Source organism: Melospiza georgiana, chromosome 2 (genome assembly GCF_028018845.1).
Source record: "Melospiza georgiana isolate bMelGeo1 chromosome 2, bMelGeo1.pri, whole genome shotgun sequence".
NCBI classification, from domain to species: domain Eukaryota; kingdom Metazoa; phylum Chordata; class Aves; order Passeriformes; family Passerellidae; genus Melospiza; species Melospiza georgiana.
In genome coordinates this window covers 4,764,474-4,791,820 of record NC_080431.1, presented here as the reverse complement: position 1 = coordinate 4,791,820, position 27,347 = coordinate 4,764,474, and the positions used below count along the sequence as shown (strand labels likewise).

The 27,347-nt window shown below is 42.9% G+C and overlaps 1 protein-coding gene across 1 annotated transcript in view; it reads right to left on the bottom strand.

Moving 5' to 3' along the window:
• The window catches only part of LOC131096981 (prostaglandin F2 receptor negative regulator-like), a gene marked incomplete at its 5' end in the record, with an annotated part of 66,662 nt that overhangs the window by 37,232 nt on the left and 2,083 nt on the right, over window positions 1–27,347 (bottom strand). The window contains 1 exon segment of the mRNA XM_058045624.1: window positions 561–926. Coding sequence (XP_057901607.1) covers window positions 561–926 — 366 coding nt within the window.

The following is a 27,347-nucleotide window of genomic DNA, read 5'->3' as shown; positions in this document are numbered from 1 at the left end:
AAAACTAATCTTGATATTCATGTGAGTAAAAAATAAGATATGGGAAAAGAAATAGTGTCCAAATTTAATACTGAAAAATGCTAAGTGATAGAGCAAAGCTAGGACAAGACTGTAGTATCAACATGCTATAAAGGAGAAAAGGAAGATTACCTCCTTCATACAGAGAGATCCCTAAATGACACTAAAACTGAGAGAGAAGGCAGCCTGTGGTTTTTACCTGAACGTAGCTTCTCTACCAAGAGGATTAGGGACATGAAATATTTGCAGACATCTTCAGAAAACCCACCACTTAGTGTTTTATTTACATATTTACTAGACAGAAAAAAAAAGTGGTGTTTATAGTAAACAGCCTCTCTTCACTTCTTCACCTCACTTGCCTTTGCTATCATATTTCCCAATTTTAAATTTTGGCTTTAGGAGAATTAAAGAGGAATAATAAGAAGAAAATAAACAAAAAAATCACAATGATTATAAACAACAGTAAAATCAACATTCTTAAGGGTACATCTATAATCAATATCAAAAACAAATTTAAAGCACACCTCACTCTTCAGAAATACCTTTCACTTGGACCTCTGCATCATAATTTCCCTGAACGGTGGCATCAGTGCTGGGCGTGGAACATTTGTATCTCCCTTGGTCAGCTGGCTGGATGTTCCTAATCACAAGTTCCACAGCATCGTTGCTGCTCCGTCTCAGTTTGATATCCCCGCGGCCCACGCGTTTTTGGTACTCCTCAGAGGTGAAGGTAGAATCCCAGGTACTCACTATCCGCACGAAGTCAGTGTCCCGGGAGAACTCCCAGTCAAAGTTCTGCTCACTGGGTCCATCATAGTCACTCACGCTGCACGGGATGGCCACCTCCGTGCCCACCACTCGGATTAGGGGACCCGGGGGCACTCTCACAATGCGCCCTCTGCACAAAGCTGGGCGGGAGAACGGAGAATAGGGCACAGTTAATGACAGGCTTCAACCAGGAACACACCAAAAATTAAACATGCCAAGGTTGGGCATCCCACTCTGCAGTTAAGTACAGGCTTCAACGAGGAACACACCAAAAATTAAACATGCCAAGGTTGGGCATCCCACTCTGCAGCTCTTGCATTCCACTCTGCAAGAGCAATATTTCCCATTAATATTTCGTCTCACTGAAGCAGGAACCTCTAAACACACCATTTTTAGTGTGGACAATCTTTTTTTCGCTGCTTTTCTAATACCACGTGAGGTAACAAAATACTAACTGAGAGAAAACTGTAAAGAGAAAAAAAAGGAACATAATTAGCCATAGATCCAATGGATAACAGTTTCTCTACTACAAGGCAAGTGCTACGTAAGATGTTTAAACAACATTAATAAGTGGTTTTCATTACTACAATGAGGGCATAATCTAATCAGGAATTTTTATAAGACTACTGCTGATACCACTAGAGAGTCTGAAGTAGGAAATTAATTCTCCCCTAGATTGAGGGCCAAGAGAATTTTAAGTTGACGTTCTCCCAAAATGAGTATAGTCACAACTGCCCTAAAGGGTCATGGCTTCTCAAACACAGGTGAGATTGCTTGCCCTCCAAATTGATTCAAAAGGAGGAACTGATTAAAACGGACACAGTTTGCCTGAGTGGATTTCTGCAACCACAAGTTTCCTCTCTGGTGAAGGCCCAGAAGCTGGGAGCATGAGCAGAGCAGGATCCCTCCAAAGCAGAGGAACACACAGTGCTCAGACTGTGTTTTCTGGGACTATCTCACCAGAAGCAAAGGACAACAGCAGTTTTCTGCAGAAGTTGGCAAAGCAGAATGTTATGCTCCAGGCAGAAGTGTGAACCACTTAAACAAGCCAGAGGACCTGGCAGAGACACAGCAAGAGACTCTTCTGGTTGATTTGGCTCTGTAGTCCAGAGAATAACCCCAGCAGCTGCACATGGATTTTGGCAGGTCCTTACTTCTCCAAAGAGCAAACTGCTTTGATTCATAGTTCCAACCAGAGAAATCTCTCAAAAGATGAGTACTACTAAACTCAGCCTGCAAACACAAACAGCTTGCTGCATCCCACCACCTCCATATCCATAGCAAAATATTTTAACAGCTAGGTAGAACAGAAGCCAGAACACTGAATACAGCTCTTGATACAACCAAGAAGACATCTAACAACAACAAAAGCAATTGGACCAAAAAATCAATCTGAGATACTGCAGAGGAAAAGACAAACAACCCCCCAACATGCAAAGTACAGCATCTCACATCTGCTACAATTCACTAAGCCCATTAGAAAAGCCAACAGCTAGTGATATGAACACCAATATATTTGCTGAGCCTTTCCCTCTTATCACTCTGCACATCTTGCTGTAGATTAGGACTCCACTTGCTGGCTTAGGCTCATCATGCCAATGGGTGTCCAAGGGTGGGCAAAAGACTCTTGTGAACAGAAACCTCCACTGGGGAACCTGCTATAATGCACAGCTTGTCCACTCCAGAGCAGCGTGGAGAAGGATGTGTTAAAGAATAAGATTTCTGTGGGCATTTTAAAACTACACAAGCAGCTGTACACACTGAGCATAACTGCAAGAGAAAAAGTGTAATTTTATTTGCAGTTATAGTTTGACAAACAGTTGAACCAAGGACTAAAACTGCCCAGTACAGAACTCCTACCATGCTTTTTGCTTTGCAGGCTGTTCACATGTACAGGCTCAGTCATAATAGTCCAGCTTCCTCACTGCCATGACCTTCTGTATTCAACATTAGTACTTCATTAAACTTATTTGTAATGCAGACTGGGGTTAATCTCCTACCCCTTCTATCCCTCCCAGAAGACTGTTATTATATACCTGATCAAGTGATTGACTAGTCCTAATAAGGAAGCTGGGCTTTGCTGCACCATTCACATGTGCATTGGAGAGGAAAACCTCCACTGACAATGTACTGCTCCACAGACAGATGTCTTCAAGGACACCTCTCCTAACCCAAGCACCACGCTAAAATCCTAAAATCATCCACAGAGAAAAACAATCAACAGAAAATAAAGCAAGCTACAGGGCTCTGATATACTTCCTCACAAAGTCTTAAGTTGCATTCAATCCTTCAACTTATCCTCTTACAGAAGGCAGTAGCAGCAGCAGGTAAGCTTTAAAGCCTGACAGTCAAACCAGCTTCCAGCAAACCAGTGTGAGAAGTCAGCTCAGGATCCTGACTGAGGGCACTCCTCAAGCACTGACATCTCTAGAAAATACTCTCTGGTGACACTAAAACAAGCAGACAACACTGTTCTGCATGTGTCTTCAGCTGCAGACCCACACACTGTGCACTGCACTAATCCAATCTAGAGGTGACAAAGGCATGACTAATGTGGCAAGGGCTGCACATTTGTGTTTGAGATTAGCACCGACAGCTCAGTTCTAGTCTTCTTCCAAGGTCACCAAAGACCCTTTGACACTAAATGAAGGTGGGGGTGATTAGCACCTTCCTGCAAAAAGGCAAACCAAAGTGAAAGACAGGAGCACAGGGAGTCCTCACCAGATCTGTAAAGTCATGACTATCCCACTCCCACAAGCAATTCCTGCTTAACCCAGGGCTGGAAGGAAGGCAGTGAAACAGACTGCAGGAGAGAAGAGGGATGAGGTGTAACAGAATTTTATACATTTCAAACAATAACACTTGTTATTGCTAAAATAAATCAGGATTCTGGTAAGGCAGGAGCAGAGGCAACACCACCAAATAAGAGATTGAGAACTTCCTGCAGAGCAGCTGCTCTGCCCTTCCCACAGTGAGGATGAGTGTGCACAGGGCAGGCACCCCAAGAGTAAGCTGCATTTCTAAGGGACCCAGCAGGCTGGGAATTCAAGGTCCTGCAGCAATGTCATCCCTAGAGACTAAACAAGGTGTTCTTTGCGTGCATTAGGGATTAACATTTCATGTAACTGTGGCAGAAGTAGCTACAGACACAGTGCTACAGACACTGATCTTGGCAAAAGGTGGACTCCATATTACTCTGGCAGATAAGTGAGGAGCTTTTGCAAATATTTTATTCTTAGAGTCCTGTGTTAATTACATACACCCCCTCACCTTCCCAGAGCAATCATGATACAAGAGCTCAAAACTACGTAAATTTGTTGGAAACATTTATTTTTCATGGCACCAAATATATTTCACTGTTAATATGAGGTGACAGGTTCTTGATGAATTCATCTGAATCTCATTTAACTATAGAAACAGATGGAGGAAGACAAAACAATGTACACACTAGTGAGAGAAAGCAACAGAACTTTGACAAATCTGTATTTCTCAGCACCACTGATCCCACCAAAGATGTGAATTTAGTGAGAACTCAGTAATTGGATCTGAGTTAGTGTTGGACATCAAATTTTCTAAAGCCCAAGGTTAACTGTTAAATACAAAATTCTATTTTTATTGAGTTACCAGACCACCAGATGAAATTGCAAGGAACTGTTTTCCAAAACAAAAGGTAATGGAGCCCCTGCAAGGAGGACAGCACACAAACACAAGACATGGGACGTATTCCTTGGGTTCATGAAACAGGTGACAGCACTACCAGGCAACACTGGCCCTTCTGCAGGGCTGGGCCAGAAACACACAAATGTATGACAACCACAGAGCCCATATATTGTGAAACACTTGATTAGAGGATTCTCCCATGGGAATGCACGAAATACTTCACCAGAAACATGGACAAGGTGTAGCTCAAGGTAGAATAATACAGTGGGGTCTGTCATGTTAGTAAGACAGGGGCAAGACAGCTCAGACATAGCCAAGGCAGCTTTGAGATAGTATTTTTTCCCTAGCAATGGCTTATAAATTTGTCTAACCACCCAGATGCACCATCATTGCACTTTAATGCTGGCATTAAGTGAAATCCTTCCAAAAAGGAGAACAAGGAAAGCAGATGATTGAATAGATGGGTTGTGAAGTTAATCTGAGTATAAATAGTAACCTGTCATTTTTAGGATAACCAAGAAAACAAGGCCGCAAAATTGTGCAGGACCTACAGAACAGGTAGATGTTCAAACTCTCAACAAGCTACAAAACTCCTCAAGGAAAGGGCTGGTTAAGGATTTCCCCTTGCACTGGGGACATTTGGAAAGTCTTCTAGGAGCTTTATTTTCATATACATTTGGCATCTGTGTATCACTTATGAAAGGACAAGATGACAAGTAACCTGCGGAGCCTTCCACAAGGCTGAGAAGGTATTATTGTTGCAAAGAACACACTTGTGCTTCAGCACTGTTTCACAAGGTGCTTCCTCCAGCCTGCACTAGACAGCTCTCTCTAATAGGAAAACATGTTCTCGTGGCAGCCCGGAGAAGGAGGTCGCCTCCACATCCGCCAGCTGAAGGAAAATGCAATCTGACATGCAGTAGGAAGCCAATTAAAGTCAAAAAAGTAAGAGCTAACGAATGAGTAAATTGGCTCAGACTAAGCACTCGAGCCTCTGCATCAGAAAGACTTGGAACACACAGTCCAGCTCCTCAACCAAGGCAGTCACAGGAGACACAGCGACAACTTTGCTGACGCCTTTCATCTCAAAAGAGCTTTCCGAACAAAAGGTTGTTTCATTTGCCAACTGAACATTACCATGTCTGGGAAGGAAACACCCAGCAGCCCTTTCAAATTCACAACAGTTTATGACAGGAAAAAAAATACTGCAGCCAACTTTGCAAATGGTGGTAGCGATCCTCCCTCCCTGGACTCCTCCATCTATTTCCAGTCAAAGCAACACTCGCTGCAGCACTGTGGGAGTGACTGAACCAGGCAGGGGCAACCCCTCCTGTGCCACACTGGAGTGTGAGCAATGAATCCCCTACCACTACAGCCATTTCTAGCAAAATCCCAAACCTCTCACTTCTCTACTGAACTGCTTAACCACAGCCTTCATGATGTGTAAAGCCATTTTCCAAACTGAAGGAAAAAAGTTATTTTTGCCTATTTTTTTTTTTTTTAGCCCACCAGAGTCACGTGCACTCAAATAACTCTTCCTCCATTTTCAAAAAAAGAAATTATCAGGCTCTTGATGGAAAGCATTCAGCAACTTTCCCTAGTGAGCAGGCAGGTAAAGGGACAGGCAGTATGTCACACATTCACAGCCTCTCCTCCTGGGAAGGAGAGCCAAAGCATATCAGCACAGGAGATGATAATCCTTATCTCCAATCTGCCCCTCTTCCCCTTGCCTATCCTCCCAGCTTCAATTATGATCAGGCAGCTACACATCAAGAATGTCATCAGTGACTGTCTGGGAGAGAAAGAACAAGTTATACCAACATGCCTACAATGCCTGAAAATCTTTCAAAACTTTCAATAATTGTTACAGCAATTATTTTTTTTCATATATAACTAACATGAATTTCCTAGAAGAGGCATATTTAAACAAACATTTTACTTTGGTATTTCCTCCACTTTTTAAATGCAGTCAATTAAATTTTCTACACTACACTGTACAGTCTGAGAGGAGAAATCAGAGATTAAGCAGAAAAGGAAAGTTCTTGAAAAACCAGAAAGGCAGCTAACTATCAAATTTTCCATATTAGTCTCAAAAAGAGAAGGAAAAAACCAAAACTAAGTAAGTGAGATCCCTTACCATTCCTGCTTAAAACATGACATTATCATACCCTTCTTTCCAGTGCAGACACACAGAGCAGGGATTGGGATGTATGCTAAATTATGTGGTAGGCTATTCCTATTCTTTCCAAATTATCTAATTCAGATTGCCTTAACCAGCAGAAGCAACCCAGACTTTACAACTGGCCAGCCTTCACAGGGAATAAACAACAAACAAAAAACAAATTTGATTCTTCATGTCAAAGCTGTAATCATCTGAGGCACACAGGGTTCCCTCCATACCTTGCAAGAAAACAGTCAAGTTACACCTCTCAGACTGTAGAACTGCCTTACCTAAAAACAGTCAGATAGATTTTTATGGCTTGAAAGATCTGCAGCCTATCATCTGAAGATATCAGAGAAGAGCAAATGAAAGAGTCCGTGAGAGAGACATTTACATTGTTCTTTCCCAGGCGGCTAGGATTCTTTTTTTAGATAATGTAGAGCTCTTATCAAAAGGAATTAGCCTGGGTGTAATTGCTTAAAACCCATTATCTCTATCAGGATGAAGAAACGCATACTGCATCTTAAGTGGAGCCTCAGAAAAGCCATCAAACTGCAAGGCTGCTGGATTGCTCTTATCTCCATACCATCTGAGATCCCAGAAAAACCACATCTCCAGCACAGGGTGAACGAGCAACTACCTTCCCAGCTGAACTCCATGTACACCACGTGGACTAACATTCACATGAAAGCACATGAGTGTTAATTTTGCAGCACAGGAATAACCTGCTTTCTTCACCACTCATCCCCTCACTCACTGCCACCAAGCCATGGGATTACAAAAGCATCTGAACAAACCATGAGGCTTTCACTAGGGCACAGTTCTCAGTTATCACAGAACCACAGAATGGTTTGGGTTGGAATGGACTGTTCAAGATCATCTAGTTCCAACACCCTGCCATGGGCAAGGACGTGTTGCACTAGACCAAGCTGCTGGAAGTTTCAGCCAACCTGACCTTGAACATTTCAAATATGAAGCATTCACAGCTTTTCTGGCCAACCTGCTCCAGTGTCTTTCCACCCTCATCATAAAGAATTTCTTCTTAATATCCAAGCAAAACCTGTCCTCTTTTAGTTTAAAGCCATTATCCCTTGTCCTGTCACTACATGCCTTGGTCAAATGTCTCTCTCCACCCTTTTTACAAGCCCCTTTAAGTACTGAAAGGCCATAATATCATCTCCCTGGAGTCTTCTCATCTCCAGACTTAACACCAGCCTTTCTCCATAGGAAAGGAGTTCCAGCCCTGACAGCAGTCAGAAGATCTTACTGTCCAAAAAAACAGGGACAGTAAGAGAACAATACTTCACCATATGAAACACACTCTATCATTGCACATAGTCAGCAGTTCATCTGCTCACTGCCCAAAAAGATTCACTTTGGAAAAACATCAGTGAACCATCTCACAAAAATGAAAGCCACCTTCTGTCTCACAAAAATGAAAGCCACCTTCTGTCTCTCTCCCAAGGCAGCTCCAACAGGCAGCATTGCCTCTCCTGCCATCTCAGGCTTTTGGGAATGAAGCACTGGTCACCTGTACAGCTCCTCTCCTTTGAAGACAAGCTGACTGGCATCTTTCACTCCAGCACATCACCCATCTCAATCCTGTACCAAAACAAGCTATGGGAATTTGCTGCAAGCGCTTCTGTGGATTACTCATGCTACAGCAGAAAGAGAAGAGAGCAGCAAACTGCAGTGGAAGCTGCAAGGCAGAAACCAGGTTGCATGTGCAGGTAGAGTTTAAAACAGTACCTAGAGTTTAAAACAGTACCACTGGCTGCAGCCAGCACAGATCCATCTGTACACCACTGATTCCTGGCCATGAGGAGAGGTTTGCTACTGGAAGGTAGACCAAGGCATATGGCAGGCAAAAGGGAAAGGAGAAGCCATGCAAACCTTTCCCAAGTGTGCAAAACAGGAGGCTACCTTGTAAAACAGAGCAGCTCTTGGCAGGCAGAGAACTGTGGTACCACCAGTCCAAAAAAAACCCAAAAAAATCAACCACCAAGCCAACCAAACCACCTAGCAGGCAAAGATAACACTAAAGATCATGTTTTAGATTCCCTGGATGTCGAACAATTCCATCACATATAATCTCTATTCCCTTTCCCTATCGCTGACTGACAGTTAAAGATAAAAAGCTGTATCTAAGAACTACTTCTGACAAGTCTCTAAAATGCATCTGGGAGTGAAAAAGAAAGGGGATAGGAAAAAATCCCCATGAAATGCCAGAATTAACATGCCACTTATTCCTGGGTCTCACCTGACAAACCTGTCCCTGCTAATGGCCTTCATTTACTGTCCTCCCAATTGTCTCCATCTCTATCCTGCTCTGACAGAGCAGCCCATTTAGGTTACCTGGTGACATCTGACCCAAAAAGTCCAGGCATTCTGGAAGTGGTATTTAGAATGCCACACAAGACAGGTGATTGTCTGTTGTTCTTCCTCAGAAGCAATTTGTGTTGCAGAGGAGAAGTTCAATATGTTGCAGTCTAAAGAAAACAGTTGACAAAGCACTAAAGCCCACAAGTCAAGGCTTAAGAGCATAGTTGGAAACCAGGCTGCAAATATTTCCAGAAATGCTGTATCTACAGTATCTTCACATTTCCTTTAGTGGGGAGGAAAGACACAGGTTAACAAATACCTACTACTAATGCCAACTTGAGCAAGAGAAGTATTTTTTAAAAGTCCCCAAACTGGAATATACAGAATTAAAATCAGTGCTGTTCTGCAACATCATTAACTTGCACTTATCTCTTATCTTAAATCTTTCCCAAAGCATTTGGAACTGAGTTGAGCAGTCCAAATCCATTTGTTCTATTCTGCAATTTCCTCTGGGCAGAGACAAACCATTTTCTTTGCTCTGTGTGGAATGCAGCACACCACTAGGATTAAACTGAACTTTTGGGAGATTTAACTGGAGTAAACAATCAAAATAGATAATTTCTAAAGCTGCATCTACATTAACTAAAAGTCATACATTGAGTGAAAATCCAAGACAAAAAAAATCTAAATCCTAGAAAGATCACATTAAAACTCTATAAGCTACTATGGTTTTTTACCAATGTATCTTTCACCAGGACATAGCTCATAACAGAGCTGATAAAGCTGGAAAGCTAAGAAAAAGCATTTGTCAAAAGACTTTTTAAAAAGCTGCATGAATAGCAATAGCCATGTGTTCCACAAGTCTGTAATTCATATAATATATATGTATATTTTAGAAAGGAAATCCTGAAACAATCCCTTCTCTCTCCAAAATAATTTCCATTACCATCACTCTTTTTTTCTCCCAAAGCAGAAAGCATTGATTTTTATTAACATGAAGTAATCATTTGTTTTCCAAGTCATCTTTAATGCTAAGTAATATACAAAAAAAACCCTTTAAAAATGCTAACAAATACAAGAAGCGCTGAAACCAATGTGAAGTCTTTTATTTTTCATTAAGAATTATACTAAAATCAAAAAGCAAAGCAAGAAAAAGCACAAACAGGTCCTGGAGGTTTTTTTAGGGGGAGGTTCTTGAGTGATTGTTTTGCCTTGCTTTTAGATGTGAGCTTTTTATTTGGTGTTTGGGATGAAGGGGGGCAGGCTGCAGGTTTTTGTTAGTGGTTTTTTGTGTTCTTTACCTGCTTAAATTTGGTGGCATTTGTCTACTGCAATTTAACCCAACACCCCACTTATACCAGACAAGGTCCTGTCTAAAGCCAAGTTAAATCCAAAGGGGATTTGGAAATGAAATTTAAAAAGCCAAATACTTCCATAATCCAGATATGACAAATCTTCACCTCCCCAAGAATTATTTTGGGGTTCACTTCAAATCTCCACACACAGGCACTCATTTCCTAACAAGCAATTCACCAGATGAGCAAAGGCATCCTGGAGGCTCCAGCAAAAGCAGCAGCAGAGGCCCATCACACAAGTCAGCAGCCACAACACCACATGACACACACACACACACACTCTTGGGCTCCCAGACTCTCCAGTTGGGATGCTGAAGGGCAGCTTCCCTCTGCCTGCATCTGCTGCTGTGAGAGACGATGGCACGAGGTGGCCGGGCAGCCAGGCTGCTGGAACTGCTCAACGGGGCAGCATATGGCACTGGCCCACCTTGGCTCCACGCTTGACAACTGATTTGCAGCCACAGGAGCCAGTGGGGGGATGGAGCTCAGTGTTTTAGAGCAATCCTTTTTGCCTGTAATTTAATTTTCTAACGGTCTCATCTTCACCGTAAATAATCTCCGAGCAAGCGGCCACGTTAAAAATGCCAACAGCAGATGCACACAGAATGGGTGTTATGGCATGGAAATGAGTGCCTGTGCCTTGCAGGACTGTGGAGCTAAGTGCAGTAGCACAGCTTTTGCCAGGTCCTTTTGCAGCAGATCTTCTTGGACAGATTAACCCACCAGACGAAATTAAAAAGCAAGGAACGGATTAACAGGCATTCCTGGTTTCAGGCTTAGTGCTCACTGTATCACAATTTCTTTACATAAAGATGAATGCAAAAGAGCCAGGCAAAGATGACATAAGCCAACAGTTATCTAACTTGTGCTCTAGCAACTGGTGCCCCCAGAGGACTTCACTTGGGCCCCTACACAGCCACCACATCCATACTGCTGCCTGAAACCTGGAAAACTGGAGGCCAGTGCTTTCCAAGCCCTCCTCTCAAAGCCTACAGATCCAATTAGCACCCAAAAGCCAATTTCAGGTCATGCAGAGCAACAGTGTTTAGTATGTTAATCTCTGTGGAGCCTGCATGGTATTTTTCTCCTGGACAACAAGGAATTGCACGCATGCGTGCACACAGAGTATGATTTAAGAGACATCAGGGCTCTTCCTCCTTTAAGACAAGATTTACATAACTAATTCTGTAATTGAGAACAGGACTGCAAGGTATTTACACTGCTTGGTGCTGCTGAGCTTTTATTATTTGCTATGGGAGAGACAATGAGAGACTCTCTTGCCCCAGAAAAGATAGGTAGTCTCATCTGTAGCATAGAAAAAAAAAAGGAGACACATGAAATTACCCATTTCAGGAAGAGATATTTTCCATTACAGAATCATTTCTCTCTTCCAAAGCAGAGGGTCAGCAGTTCAGTGGGAACAAGGGAAGAAAAGAGGTCTGGATAAGAAAAAAGATGAGAGGTCAGGGACATAAAACAACATCTAGAAGGCACACAGGGATTCCAGTCAAGGTCTCTGTGCAACCCCCACGCAGACTGTTAAATAAAATTACCCCCAGATGGGTCTGCAAAACAGCTGGCTTTGAAAACAGGCATGCCACAGCACTCTTCATTATTTGAAAGGGACAAATACCAACACAAGACACTTCTGGAAACAAGAAAAAGCCTCACAAACAGCATTCAAAACAATAATGCTGGTTTCATTAAGACTCCTGAAAATTCAGAATAAAGTTTTAGGTTAGTAGCTGGAACTCAAGATGGCCTCCTTATTTACTTCACTAATATTTAAACAAAAAAAAAAATCTGCATCACAAAGAAAAATAAGACTACCACAATTATCTACTTTGGCACCAGCACAGTCTTTTAAAAGAGAAAAGGCTGCAGTGCTAAGCCCCCAAAAATCATACTGCATCTTTGGGGGGTTGCAGTGTACCAAAAACCCAAGACACCTGAAGCACAGCAGATATGCTCCTGGAGTGACACTTCTGGGTCAGCTACATCCCAAGGAATACTCAGATTGCTTCCCAGCAAAAAGCAAAGTGCAGAAACTGGGACTTACCTCAGAAACTCAGTCCTCAACAACCAAAATGATAATGAAGATGCAACTGTGTGCTCATAAAGGACGCTTAAAGGACTGTTCACATTTGAAATTCAGTGTGGAAATAGAAGCTCTCCCCTAAATCACAAGTGTGAGCCAAAGCCATGAACACATGTGTGGCCAGGATTTGAAATCCACCCACACTTCGCAGCATCACTTATGCCTGCTCAACAAATTTAACAGCCAAAACTTCCCAAAAAAAGCATGCAAGAGTCAAAAATTTCCTGGCATTCAGTGCCTCCAAGAGCTTGAAGGCAAATTAGCTGTGTAATTAGCTGTCTGTGGCCCTGAATCCTACCTCTAGAAAGCTGTTCTCACACGTGAAAGGAAACAGTATTGCATGTGGCTGCTGTTTAATTTCCTGGAAGATTAATTTTACTGGACAGAAGAAGAGGCTTTCTGGAACAGGTGGGCAGGTATGTACATGTGGGCAACACAAAAGAGATCCAGAAACCAGCAAAGCATTGAGCAAGCACCTGGTGAAATTCCACTCCAAATTACCCAATCCTGGAGAAAAACAAACATTTCTACTTGTGACTTATAGAGTAAGCAAAAAAAAAAAAAAAAAAGACAACAAAGCACTCTGCTCTTGTGTGACCAAAGTTAGGTAGTTCTTGAAATGAAGAGGTTCAATTATCAAAAATGCCTGAGCATTAATCTCCTGGGGAACCAAGCCTCCTTTCTAAAGTTCCAGGCTCACAGTCCCAAGCCTTCCATCACCTGTGAAAACCCAGCCCTGAATCCAATGCAGGCACTTTGTTACCGCCAGTAGCAGAACAGCAAGGCTCATCAGTTCAGCACCTGGCCAAGGAAGACCAGCAGTCATTTCATGTTCCCCATCACAAATTTAAAGTCTTTTCTCCCTTTAGATTATATGCCAGTAAGTTATCTCTGTTATCTGCTTTGATTAACTTGCAGCATTTGCTGCAGTATCTACTTCTGCCTCAACAATCAATCCTGAACAGCCTCCCTGGTACACACAGGAACAGGTAGCACTGCAGAATGTCACACACATTTAATTTCTGGGGAGAATTTGATGCCATTAGACATGAGAAAACCCACATGTAATAAAAGTCTATCACAGCACAACACCACTTGGAGCCTTGGCAAAGTCTGGAGTTCAGCCTTCAGCTACCCACTTTCATTTAAGTCTGACCAAATACACATCTTAAAATGCTTCCTGTTATTCCTGCTTTCAAGAAATGTATCTCTCCTAAGTAGATACTTTGCTGCTGTCATTGGCATGCTATGCATTGGACAGTCAACACCAGAGGTGATGAAAGAGAAAGGTAACACAATAAGATTATCTAATAGGTGCCAACACCCAGAACATCTCAGAAACCAGCTTCAGCGTTAGCCAAGTGCAACACCCATGAGCCAGCAAATACTTGGGGGAATTAGCCAAAGTTAAGCACATTAAGGTGAGGTTGGATGGAGCTCTGAGCAACCTGGTCTAGTGGAAAGTGTTCCTCTCCACAGCAGGTGTCTTGATTTTGCATGGGACCAAAACCACTACAGCAGGGGGGGTGGAACTGGATGATCTGTAAGGTCCCTTCCAACCCAAACCATCCTATGATTCTATGAGGATACCACCTCTGATTTAGGAAGCTTCCAAGCTACATATGATCATGAAATGATACACTAGGACAGTAATGTGTTCACTCTTCCCTAGGCTTCCACTCATGGCCACCACCAGAGGCAAGACCTGAGGCTGAACACATCTTTGGTGTCAGCCTTCCCCTCGCTTCCACAGCCTCAGGAAGCAGGAGCTTGGAGGCACTGTCCTTCCATCACTGCTGCTCCTCAGGGCAGCCCAGGCTGTGACTAGGCTGGGCCCAGCAGTGAGAACAGAGACAAAAAAAGGAGTGAAAGAACACAGAATTTTCAAGTAACTCCAAAATCAGAAGCGAGGGAATCCTTTTGAGCATGAAACAAGAGTGAGAGGCGGGTAGAGAACCAACATGACATTAAAATAGCAGGAGGAGGAGAATACAATTTTTGAAAGACACCCAGAGGGAAAACGCCTAATTGTTTCTTTTCTGCTCCAGTCTCCATGCAGAACTATTCTAGGTTACACTATTTAACAAGACAACCTACGCACAAAATAAGTAGCTGTTAATATTTGGGTGAAACCTGGGATATGCTGAAATTATTCTGTAACTAACACTTATAATCAGCTCACATTGAAACAGACAGCAGATTGCATGCACCCCAGGCATCCTCACATTTGCTGCACTGGAAAGAAGCGTTATGTCCCAGAGCACATTGTTCAGCAGAACAAAAGCCTCTGCATCCCAATGGACAGCACACCAGCCATTTTATGGGTCCTGCACTGGTGCATGTGTGTAGCACAACAACCACAGACAACACCTCGAGTGCACATTGCAAAAGGAACAGTGCAGGGCTGACTAAGCCTCAGAAGTCTCCACCAGCCCGTGTAGATGCAAACAAAATTTTAATATCACCTGAAATGATGTCTAGTGCAAACACTGAAGCTGTCTATCACCGTAAGAACAGAAGAGAAAAGTACACCATCAATTTAGAAAGTCAAGGGTGCTAAAATTCACCTGGAGAGTTGTAGATGGATTTGGCCACAAACATTGGAATTAGCAGTCCATGCTTTTAAAGCATGAGGGAAGAGCCTTAGTGGCAGCTTTGGGATTTCTAGAGAACAGGTATCTCTCTGAATTGTCCCCTTCACTCAAGGGCAAAGAGCCCTGGGGTAACAAAGGATGCACCCACTGCACAGAGAGCCCTTATTCCCCAGAGGTACTGGTTCTGATGGGCCCAGAAAACCAAAGCATGAAACACTCCTGTCCAACGAGCAGAGCCAGCCCTGACCCCCGAGCACATCCTGGAAACCAAGCCGAGCCAAAGACTCCTGCTCAGCAGCCCTAGCACTAGGGACCACAGGAACTGATGGATCCCTCCCAGTGCAAGCACAAACACAGACCCACACCTAATGAAACAGAAAGAAAACAGAAATGTGACATGTATTTCTACCACACCAACCTAAACTGGAGAGGGGCTCATTTGGCACCTAAGCCCTTAACTCAGGCTGTAAAAAAAAATGAACTGAAAGTTTGATCTCATAAGCATTAACAACAACAACAAAAAAAAAAACCCAAACAAACAAACAAAAAAACCCAACTAAAAAAAACCCAAAACGACAAACAAGCAAGCAAAAAACCCCAAATAAAAAGATAAAGTAAGTAAGAGACTGAATTCTGTGCAGCACCGAGAAGTTCTCCTTGCTCACATAACTCATGATAACATCTGAAAAGATAGCATTGTTTAAAAAGTCAGTGCTATATCTAAGCCCCCTTGGGCAAAAGAAAAGGAGTTATGCCTTCAGTAATGTTCAGAAAGAAGCATGGTATACGTGTACTCAGATTTCTCAATGGATGGTTTAAAAATAAAGTATCCTCCTCTCCCAGGTCTGCACCTAGCCATGTCCAATGTCAGCAATACATAACAATAAGCCTGACAAGCCTTTCATAAATAAATACAACAAAACTGTTTATTTCCCTTTTAATTTCTTCACTGTTTATAAATTCACACTTTAGACCTTCTAAGTACTACTTACATGCCCTGCTCAATTTTTATTTTACTACACCACATAACCAACTGGGTATCTGTCTTGATGGAATGACAGTCATAAGTCATGCTAACAGCACCACTATCCTGTAGAAAATTTGTTTATTATTAGAGAGCAATCAGTATTACTACTGTTACAAGAAAATAACAAAGTGGCTAAAAGGCACTCCTGCTGCTAGTGAAGATCTAAATAGAAGGTATACACAGAATTTACAGGGCTCTAGTTAACTGTACAACTCTGCTCTCACCTCCTGTCTCCCCACTTAATTTTTCAGAAAAAAATAACAGGTTTTCTTAAAGATTAATAATCTGAAGAGCATTTCCCAGGAGCTTAAACCTGTTCAAATCCACAACACCAAATTATGACGTTTCAAAGAATTCAAGCAGAAGAGCACCTGCCTTAATGGAATGTAAGAGCAGCCTACAAATGCCTCCACTGTTCGTAGTTTTATAGCCTAAGCCCACCTGTAGTCAAAATGCAGGGCACAAAGCACACAGCTACATCATGTTTTGCCTTTCCCCAGACAAAACACAGATTATTTCAAGATCTTTATTCCTTTCACAAAGAATAAGCAAGCCTTGGACAAGGGATTGCCAGCAAGTCTTAAAGTACAGAAGTCCAGTCTGTCCCTAGATGGAAAAGCAGCAATCTTTGCCTTTATTGTAAAAGGATATCCTCTTTAGCAAAGAGAATTGTGTTAAAAAAAAAAAAAAATCTGTTTAATATTTGAGTAATTATCATCCCTGGGCAGTTTTAAGGTATTCATATTTCTGCCTACCCTGCTCAAACTTCACTTTCATCTCTTAACAATTCAATGCAAGGAATTCACTACCTGTCCATCACCCACAATTGCTCAGTACAATCAGTGAGTTCTCCCAGAATTCTCCGAGATCCTATTGAAAAAAAATCTCTCTACTGATGAAAAGAACCATCTTCATTACTCCACCTGGCAGATGCATTCTTCCCTTCTAATCATTATGTGAGTTTACAAATCTAACAAAGCTGTACTCGCATCACATTATTCAGATTACAAATTCTCTGGGAAAAGAAAGCTCGTGGGCATGGTGCTGTAAATCATCAAAACCACTTCTGACTCCTAGCTGATACCCACTTTGAGAAAAGGTATGTACACAGCTGACTGCTAGGGAAGAGTCACAGGCATGGTCAGTCAACTGGTTATCACTGAAACAAACATCTGTTTAGCAGCACTACTCAATAATCAGAATATTTTCTGCAGGAAGGACACATTTATACAGGGCAGCTCAGACTTTGAGTGAAACCTACCCAGAGTATTGTAAGCCAAGGCTGTTAAGTTATCTGCAGAGAGCCTGAAACAACAGCAGAGGCAAAAGCTGCATCCTTGAATGTCAACACTAGAAGCCAATAACAAATTTAACATCACTACTGTGGATTGTTTCAGGATTTATGTATTTTTATGGAAATGCACAAGAGTTGAATGTTCAATTGCCATTATCACAGTCAGGTTAAGTCCATGAGGCAAAACTGGGGTTACAAGAAACATCCAGCAGGAAAAGCTTAAACTGAGGCTCCCTAGTTTTTGTCAATAAAAGAGAAGAGAACAGACTTTAACAACCTAAATTCACAAGCTCCTGCTAATCCTGGATGTCAGACACTTAAATGTTTGTCCCTATTTCATCCTTAAATGCCAGAAATGTTAAAGGACAAGGAAAGAAAACATTCACAGAATCACAGAGCATCGCAGGTTGGAAGGGACACATGATGATCACCAAGCCCAGCTCCTGGCCCTGCACAGGACACCCCAAGGGTCACACCATGAGAGCAGTGTCCAAACACTTCTTGAGCTCTGTGACTCTTGGTGCTGTGACCACTGCCCTGGAGACCCTGTTCAGTGCCCAACCACCCTCTGGGTGAAACATATTTTCCTGATATCCCACGTAAACCTCCCCTGACACCTTTGTGCCATTCCCTTGGGTCCCTGTCAGCACAGGGCAGAGAGCAGTGCTGCCCCTCTGCTTCCCCTCATGAGGGTGTTGAAGACCACAACAAGATCTCCCCTCAGTCTCCCCTTCTCCAGACTGAACAGAACAAGTGCCCCCAGCTGTCCTAGTACAGCTTCCCCATCAGTCCCTTCACCATCTTCATAGCCCTAATTCCAATTAGTTTCTATCCCAACATAAAACATTTCTCTAACAATCAGAGGTAGATGGTGCTAAGGAGGGGGAATACAGAAATGGACAGTGGAATTTCTGTATGACCCCCACCACAAATTCAAATAACGGTCTGCCAACTAATTCATTTTTGGAGCTCATTCAGCTTTAAACTCCAGTTTTATTATCACTTGGGACTCGTGACAGGAGCCTCCATGCAATGCATAACTCAGCATTCATGTGGCAAAAATCTTGAAAATTACAAGTCACAGAATAACTGTGTAGCAGAGTGGCAGTATTTATGTAACCACAGTAATATAAGGCAATATTCTTTAGGGATCTTTCATTAGACCAGCTGTCACAGTAACAAAGGATGGCATACATGTCCTTTTTCTGAAACAGATACAATGAGAAACTTCCGTAAAGTTTCACAAGCACCAAGATCCTGGAGAAAAAAATCTCTCTACTGCTATACCTTGCCTATCATTCTGCCTCAATGAGCTCAAACACAGCTCAGATCACATCTCACAGCTCTGCCCATCACAAGTGTACACTCCAGCGCTTCTACCCACAGTAACTTCCCTGCAGAACAAAACACCCAGGATGACCTGACAAAATCCTTGCTGGCATTCACACTTCTGATGCTGCAAAGAAGACTATTTAGACAGAAGTGGATTCAAATGGAAGAAAAAGGCAGGCAAAGGATGATTTCATGCACAGAAACAGATGTTCTGAAAGAGGGCAAGAGAGAGATCCCACTCTCCTAAGAATGCCAACAATACATACCACCAGATGAGCAGAATTCTGTCCAAGCGCTATTCAGGTTTCCCAGCAGGTACTCACTGCCCTTCACCTACTCCAACACAAAGCACACATGCCATCTTTTCCAAGGAAAAGCAGAACCTCCTCAGCACAGGCAGGCTAGTGAGGAGACAGTCTGTGGCAGAGGCTGCTGAAGCAGACCCACAAGTGCCCTGAAGCTCCCACCAACCTTCCAAGCTATGCTTACTGCATGAACCAGGCATCCCCAAGAAATGCCACAGCAGAACAAGAACACAGGCAAGCCATGCTTGCTCCCCTCTGAACATCTTTAAAGAGTGTCCAAACCCAGCCTGACTTCCCCAGACACATCCCTGCTCTGAAGAAGTACTGAAGGTCTGTCTGAAACATGGTAAATGTACCAAGAGGGAATTTTATATCAAATTACAAGAGAAGGGTACATGAAATTGCCTGTGAGGAACTTAGAGATCCTGCAAAGACACAGACACAATCATCAGACCATTTCCTGTCATCATCTGGTGACATACATCCAGGACAATGCAGAGGTCTTACAGGTAGGGCATTAATTACCACAAGTTAAAAATGTGCTTGGCTTCATGTATTGAAAACAGTTGCCACTTCATGAGCCTTTCAAGTTTCTAATGCATACAAAACCAGCAATTGCTGGGGCGCTGCAGAAGGAAGTGGTGGTGTTAACCTCCTCCTAGTGCCAAGGAGCATTCAAATAACTTCAAAGGTCGAAGTTCTTCACTCACCCATGCAAACAGAACAGTGAAAACCAGGGCAGACAGGGCTGTCCCTCCCTGTGCATGTGTCAGCCACAGCCAACACACATCTGGCTGTCTTGTATCAGGAACTGCGTTCTGAGCTCACCCAGGAGCCAACCTCAGCTGCAGGGTTTTAATTCCAAGAAACATCTGTGGACTCGTGAGAGTCACTTGACCAAAGCTCTGCTTTGGACTGCAGTCAAGATCCCACAGCAACAGGGCAGCCCTGACACTGGAGGATTAGAGCTGAGCCCAGATGCCACTCGTGTGAAAGCAGAACTCACGCTGGACCTGGGCCAAACCCACATATGCAAAGCGTGTTCTCACCCCAGTGCACCCATACCAGAAGTGCAACCAAAAAAAGAAATTACAGACGAAAGCCAGCGTGTTACTTTGATGACAAATGCATGTTCTGTCAAAGTCCAGCTAAGGGGACTCATTCTGGGGTAGGAATTGTTAAAGCAAGGAAAGGACCCACCTTACAGGTTTGAGTACAGAAGTGCCCCGTGCACTGCCCTGTGCCCACCTGTAGGTTACCACCCTTGCCCAGACACACAAAGAGGTTTAAGTGTCTGCGCAGCATCAGACAGGGTGGAAAATCTCTCTATGTACATACAAACTAAAAGCTGACAGCTCACATCAAGAGGGGGATCAGTGAAAAATACTTCAAACTACCTTTAACAGCTACTTTCTAAGAAGCTTTGGCCTATCTCAGTTGATCCTTAGAGGTTCACAAGGCAAAGTCCAGAACAGGCACACGCCCTGCGGCCTCTGGTCCCAAGCAGGAACAAGGCTACCATGTGAGTCTCATTTGTTCTTCAGCTATTTTGGAAGGAGATCCCCACCCAGTAACTCTATTCACAGCACTGCAGCCTCCCCTCAACCCGCCCTTTCAGACTTTAAAGGCAGACACCAGCAACAACTCAGATGCCTCAGCATACCCTGCAGCCACATGCATCACACTTCAGTCCTTGTTTTAAACTCTGCAGGAGTCTACAATTAGATATTCCATTTACCTGCCAGTGGTGAGCAGAAAACTTTGCTGAGAAAACCAGGGATTTTCAAGATTCAACTGCAGAGCTTTGAAAAAATGGCAGTTTTTTACCAATGCTGGTTTGCGGTGATAACTGCCCCAGCACCACCATGTCATGCAGACACACCTTTAACTAATTCTTCCATTTTAAACAAGCTATTCCCCCATTTCCCTTTCTCTGTGGAAAGCATGCCCTGCTCCAGTTATCTCTCCTCCCCTTCCTTCTCCCACTTCCAACTTCAAGCACCAGCCATACTTCTGTGCCCAGTGACCCTGGAGGTATACATGCTATTTTCTCAACTTTTCATTTTAATAGATAAACCTACAGACCTAGGGATGTGAGCAGCTTTGCAACTATTGACAGGTGCCTATCAATAGAGCTGCCAACAGACAGGGTTCAGTCAATAGCTTTAGGGACCATTCAACCCCGCTTGGTGATAAGACAGGGAAGACCCAGCCTTGTGTTACTTCCCGCTTCCAAACACTGAATGATTTTGTCTCTAACAAGCTGCCATGTTCTTTATTTTCTCACTGATGAGGCCACCTCCAAGCACTTAAGCTCTGCTTGCCCAAAGGTACAGCATGCCTTGCCTAGAACCAAGCCCTGAGATCAAACAGGAACAGGGCTGATGCGATACACTTCTTATCCCACATTAACTTAACGCTCTGTATAAACTGGGTGGGAACAAGAACACTGCACACACACCATAAAGGCTCTTCACACAGACAAACACCATCCACAGACATCACCTCCCCAACACACAGTATATTGCTGGGCTTCTAAAGAACATAACATCTCTTTTGGGGGAAGGCGGATGTATCTGGGTAAATATTATGGGTGAAGCTGTGAAAGCACAAAACAGTCCGTGGCAAAGGCAAAAGGCAAAGGAAGATACATCACCCCTCCTGCCCTCTAGGAAGAGGATTAGAGCACAAACAGAAAGACTAACACCTCACTGCTTATTCTAACAGTTTCCATTAACAAATAATTGCCAATTTTCACCTCAGTATTACATGCTGCATTCAAGCACAAATACATGTACTGATTAGACATGCATTTCTGAGGGAGAAAATGGGCATTGAGACTTAAATTACCATCCACAAGCCAAGCAAATTCTGGATTTTTGCTCCAAATGAATATGTTTGGTACCCTGAAAACCTAGGAAGCATCCTCCATCAGTTCAGCATCTGTTTCATATTTAGAAGCTATTCTTTGCAAATGCAGGGGTCACAGTGCTTTTAAAGCAGCCTCCGCCAATTCCCTTTCGCGGGGCAGATTTAATAGCGAATTCCACTGCCACAGGATTCAGCGTGCAATAATGAAGGGTAGCGTGTCAATAGATGAAACTGCACACATCAATAAGGAGCTGGCAGAGGTCCCTGCGGATGCCTCTCTCGCAGCAATCGTTCCAATGCGCGTAGGAGAACAATGGTTGCAGCCCGCTCAAAGATTCCCCACAGCCACGCCGCATCAAAGGCCGGCTCAAACGCCGCGCTGAAGCCCTGCTCCCGGAGCCAGCCGTGCAGCATGCACGGAAACAAAGTCCTTTACGCTGGCAATTGTTCCTTTTAACGCTGGCAAACCTGAGCAGAGCCAGCTTGTTGCTGGAACTGGACTCTTGCTAACCAATGACCCCCAGCAATGGTTCCGCCAAACTCTTCTCAGGGGCTGCTGATATGGCAGGGAGAGAGTGACTCAAAGAGCTTGAGAACACAAATTGTAGTCACAAAGCAGCACAGCTAAACCACATCTTTAAGAAAGGCAAGTCCAGACTAATCAAGCCTGTTAAACAGAAAGAGTGGAATAAGAGCAGCTACAGCAGCAGGAGTTGTTTTACAGCCAGTGCGAAGTAAAGAATGGTGATGGATAGCTGGGAAAAAAGCCTGAGAGGAGAACTGAAGCCAGGGAACAAAAGTTAAAAGCAACACAAAGTTTACATTGATTTTTTTTTCCAAGCTACACGTAAGAAAGATGATATATATATACACTTTGTGTGCTACAAGCAGCACTCTCACAGCAGCTCTGATCAGCGATCCACACAGAGCAGTACATCAATCCAGCATTGGCCAATTTGGCAAAAGCAGAGAAAAAAAGAACAGAAGTGGGGGGCAGGGGAGTGGGGGGAAAGGCCTTCACACACATTTACAGAAGTCTGAAACTGGAATAAAAAGGAGGGCTCCATTTCTCCACCCCTAACTGCAGTTGTAATCCTCTGACACCTTACAAGCAATGACAGAATGCTTTCTCTAGGGACCTGAGACTAATTCCCTATTAAGCTTTTACAAACTGATGCTTTTCCAAGTCTATAATGTGGCCAAATTTGGACATTTTCCTAAGAACAGCAAAAGCCACATTCTTGATGCAGAGTTAACACTCCAGCCAAATTTCCAGTTCTTGTTCTAAACCACAGCAGGGTTGTGCTAGAACTTCTAAACTTGGCAGCTGAGATTATTATTGATTCAAGAGTGACAAGGAAGAAATAGCTAGAACCTGCAAGAATCAAAAAGGAAAAAAAGAATTCACCCTGCTGCCTTCCCAAGTGTAACTATTGGAAATACTGGAGCACTTTAAGGAAAGAGAGAACGAGGGGAGCAGTGTTTCCTGGGGGGGAGGAAAAGTCAACCTGTGGTAGATATCCAGCCCAGAAAATTTCAGCATGAATGCCTGAAGTCCTGCAGAATAAAAACAATTTAAGAGATGGCACTCATAACAAACAGTAACAAGCAGATATACTACAGGCATTGCTGCCAGCCCTGCTTATTGGCAGCTGTGACAGATTGCCTGGGAGCTCCAGTCTTTAATTAGTTCTCATTCCTGAAGTTCACAAGTCAATTAATTCTAAAAACCACCCTCAGATCCTTTTTTAAAGGAAATCCTGTCCAAGATTCTCTGCCTTTCTTACCTCTTCTTCCCATAGCTCAGCTAACAGTTCAGATCCTTTAGAGCATCCACGCAAATTCCATCTGGCCGTGGAGATTATCACTAGTCAAATACTTCAGATTGCTTCAGCAATTCTTCATATTTCTGCAGCGGTATTTTGCCTCTGCTGCACACAACATTTACTGCTCCCCAGGCTGCTTCTTCAGCCCCTCCTTCCCCCCAGATTGCCTCCTCCAGGGTAATGAACAGCAGCACCAAGTGCAATACTCCAGTGCCAGTTTCAAGCAGTCCCCATGGCAGTCACATGGACCCAAATCTACAAGCATTACCACATTGCTTTGTAACTTTTTCAAGACTCAACAAAGGCATTTAGCAACACCAGTTGTACCTTCTACCTAACTCACTTCAAACTTGGTCAGAATGCCAAAGATTATTACAGTTTTCACTGGAAACCCAGCTTTGAAACCACTTCCAGCTCTGGAAGGAATGGGGAAAAAATCAAAACCAAAAAAAACCCATCCTTTTTTTCTGTCTCAGATTTCATTAAGAAGAAATCAATTATGCTTTACAATTATGACATCTTACATGTATATGAAAAAGCCAGCTTCTGATATGAACTCAAAAAACCTAAGAAACTTTAAGTTTCTTAATTCCTGTCTTGCTTCTTATCCTATTTTATATATGCTGATCATCTGGAAAGGCATTATTGAAGATTTTTGGCACAGCAGGTACCTGTCAATTTATCCAAAAGCAGTTTGGTCTGAAACTGATTTTACACCTTTGGCCTTTGCAAGACACAAGGTGTATTAAAAGTTTCTCATTATTTTTAAAGTCTCTTCTCAGCAGATATTTGCGTCTTGAAAGACAGCTAAAATTTGAGGCTTTCTAGAGAATCAACTGACAAAAAAAAAGGAAAATTTGAGAACCATTACTATCTCCCTTTAAGCTCATTTCTTCTTTAGAACAGGAAATTCTAACAACTTCAAACCTGCTTATGACACAGTCTCTCCCTGCCTTGTTCAATGCAGTTTTGAGGTACCTTTTGCAGGTTAGGAACTGGGGTCATGCTGGAAACTGCTTATTATTCCTCGACAGAAATGGAAACATGGCTAGACAATTTCACCTCACAGGTCTCTATAAAACTTTAAAGTCTATAAGACTTTATCACTTACTATCACAGATCTGAGAAAGCAGAACAAATACGAGAGGGCCTGGTAACATCTCCAATAAAAGTAAAAAAAAAAAAAGTATTAAACAGATATTTTTATTTGCATTCCAATATACAGACTGACTCTATACTCCATCTAATATCTTTCTTTTGACAGTACTAGAGAGTTTTATAGACATTGACATAACCACTACTTTGACCCAGCTCCTTGTCTTCCTCAAGTTCTTTCCAACTTAACTTTCAATCAACTTCTATACATAATCAGAAAGAATTCACATTTTCAGACAATGTGTCCCCTTTCCCTTCCCTCTGAAACACAGAACTTCACACACCATAAAATATATCACTGAAAGGCATCTAAAACCAGACAACTGAAAGGCTCACTTTCTAAAAATACCTTATTCAGATATGTACCCATTTCCCTTCTAAAAAAAACCATACATTTCTGTTCTGCAGGTTAGTGTTTGACAAGGATTATGGAAATGGGGAAAAAAAAAACCCAACCCACAACAAGAAGAAACAACCACACAGAAACAAATCAACCCATGAATACATTAGATGTGAAAGCTGAAATCTCAAACGTCCCTGAATGTTAGTTTATATAACTAGACAGGGATGGATATATATTATTTCTTAAGCACATTCCCCTCTAATCAAGCATGTGGCTGCATTTTTAAATGACCCCTACTGCTTACTTCAAATCTTGTTCAGGCAGGTTTACACCTCAGTTCGGGGATTAGAGCCAAACACAACAGAGGCTACCTAAAGAGAGCAAGCTGTTGCTGCGCTGAAATGCAGCCATCAAGAAACCTGGGGAACAAGGTCAAAGCATTTCAGAAAAAGCACCTAGACTCCCTAAAAAGCAGCCCCAGACAGGCACCTACAAAGATGCAAGAGAGCCAGAGAAGGTGACTAAGCCATCATCTGCCAACCCTGAAGAACACAGGACGTAAAGGAACAAACACTCACTCCACTGCTCACCCCTCGATTCCCACATGTTCCCGCAGCCTACACACCAAGAAAATACATCAGCCTGACAAAGCCACAGGGAAGGAGCTTCCTCCTCAGCAGCACCACCTGCCCTTCCTCCAGTGCCTCACCAACCCAGTTCCAGTTCACTTGGTGCTTCTAGTGCATCTGCAGTCTGCAATTCCCTCTTGGAAGCCTTTCTGGCCACCTCCTAAGTCACAGGAGATAGGCGGGAGTAGCTGTAAGCCTTCTCTGAGTACCAGAGAGGATCTGAGCCTGCCTCCTCCCAAGAACAGGCAGGAAAAAGCCACCAGGGCCAGCCCTGGGCACAGCTGCAGGTGAGCAGGCAGCAGATTCCACTCCAACACACCTCGAACACTCCGCAGGCAATCATCCTTTCATTGCCTCCCTGCCCTAAACCTCGAGGCTCTCCCTTTCTCTAATGCTCCCACTTCAGCTGCAAACGCAGGAAAAGATTAAAGCGCGCTTTTCCTTGAAGTGCATGATCACAATAACTTACACTAATTACCAAAAGCCTTCTATTGCAGAGCTTGAATTAAACCTTGATTCAAATGACTAATTGTTGTAGCTTCTGAGGAAAAGAAACAAAAAATAATTTCAGACACGAGATGCAGGAAACAACTCCATCAATCTAAACACACAGCTCCTGGGGTTCTGGCATGCTGGAACTGACTTTCATCATAGCAGACAGCGAGTGCCACACGGGTCTAAAAGGTGAGTAAGAAAAAGGCCATCTCTGGGAAACCCATTATCAGCGGTTTTCCCCCAGGATCCACTGAGTACATGCTCTCCTCATGCCCCACAGCATTTAAATGAAAACCTTTTTTTTTTTTTCAGATCCACTGAAATTACCACCTTGGACCTCAAACAAGAACCAGGAAAAAAATCCAGGAGGTGGAATGCTTATTGTTTACTTTACTGTCTGAGCCCTGGTAACAATCAGATGCTTGTTTTGTTTTTTGGCCGTCTTGTCCTAGGAGAGATGTTTTGGTTTCCAGAGCATTTCACAGGTTGATTAGGTAGATTGGCTGCAGAGTGAAATCACACATGAAACAGACAGAGCAAAACGCTCTCATAGTGCCCTCCTTTCTCAGGATCTAACCACATCAGAGGAAGGAAGAAAAGAGACACTAGATGAAGCCTTAGTATCAGGATCCCACAATCTCCTTACCAAACAGATTATAACTGTACTGGATCAAAAAGAATGTTTTAATCACCTTCTCTCATTTGTCACAGCCAAATACTTCAGCCTTTGCATGCTTTTGTTGGATTATTTTGTAAATATCTGAAGAAAATAGTCAAGTCTAAGTACTCACAAGGGATAAACTTGTGTATGCTTCAGCTCCTTCCCTCCACCTCCCTTACACAAGAATTCCTCAATACTTGCAGCAAAAGCTCCAACCCATCTCTCCATTAAAGAGCTGCCAGAAATGGTTCACAGAAGTGTACTTCTCCCATCCAGAGTGTGAAAATGACTACTTTCCAAACCTCTTAACGTTTGGAATATTTCATAGAAGTGACCAAGTAATGGTATCAAAAGATAGGCACTCTACAACACACACTACAAATAAGACTACAGTTCAGAGATTTTTCTGCACACAAAAACACTTTCAGTTTTA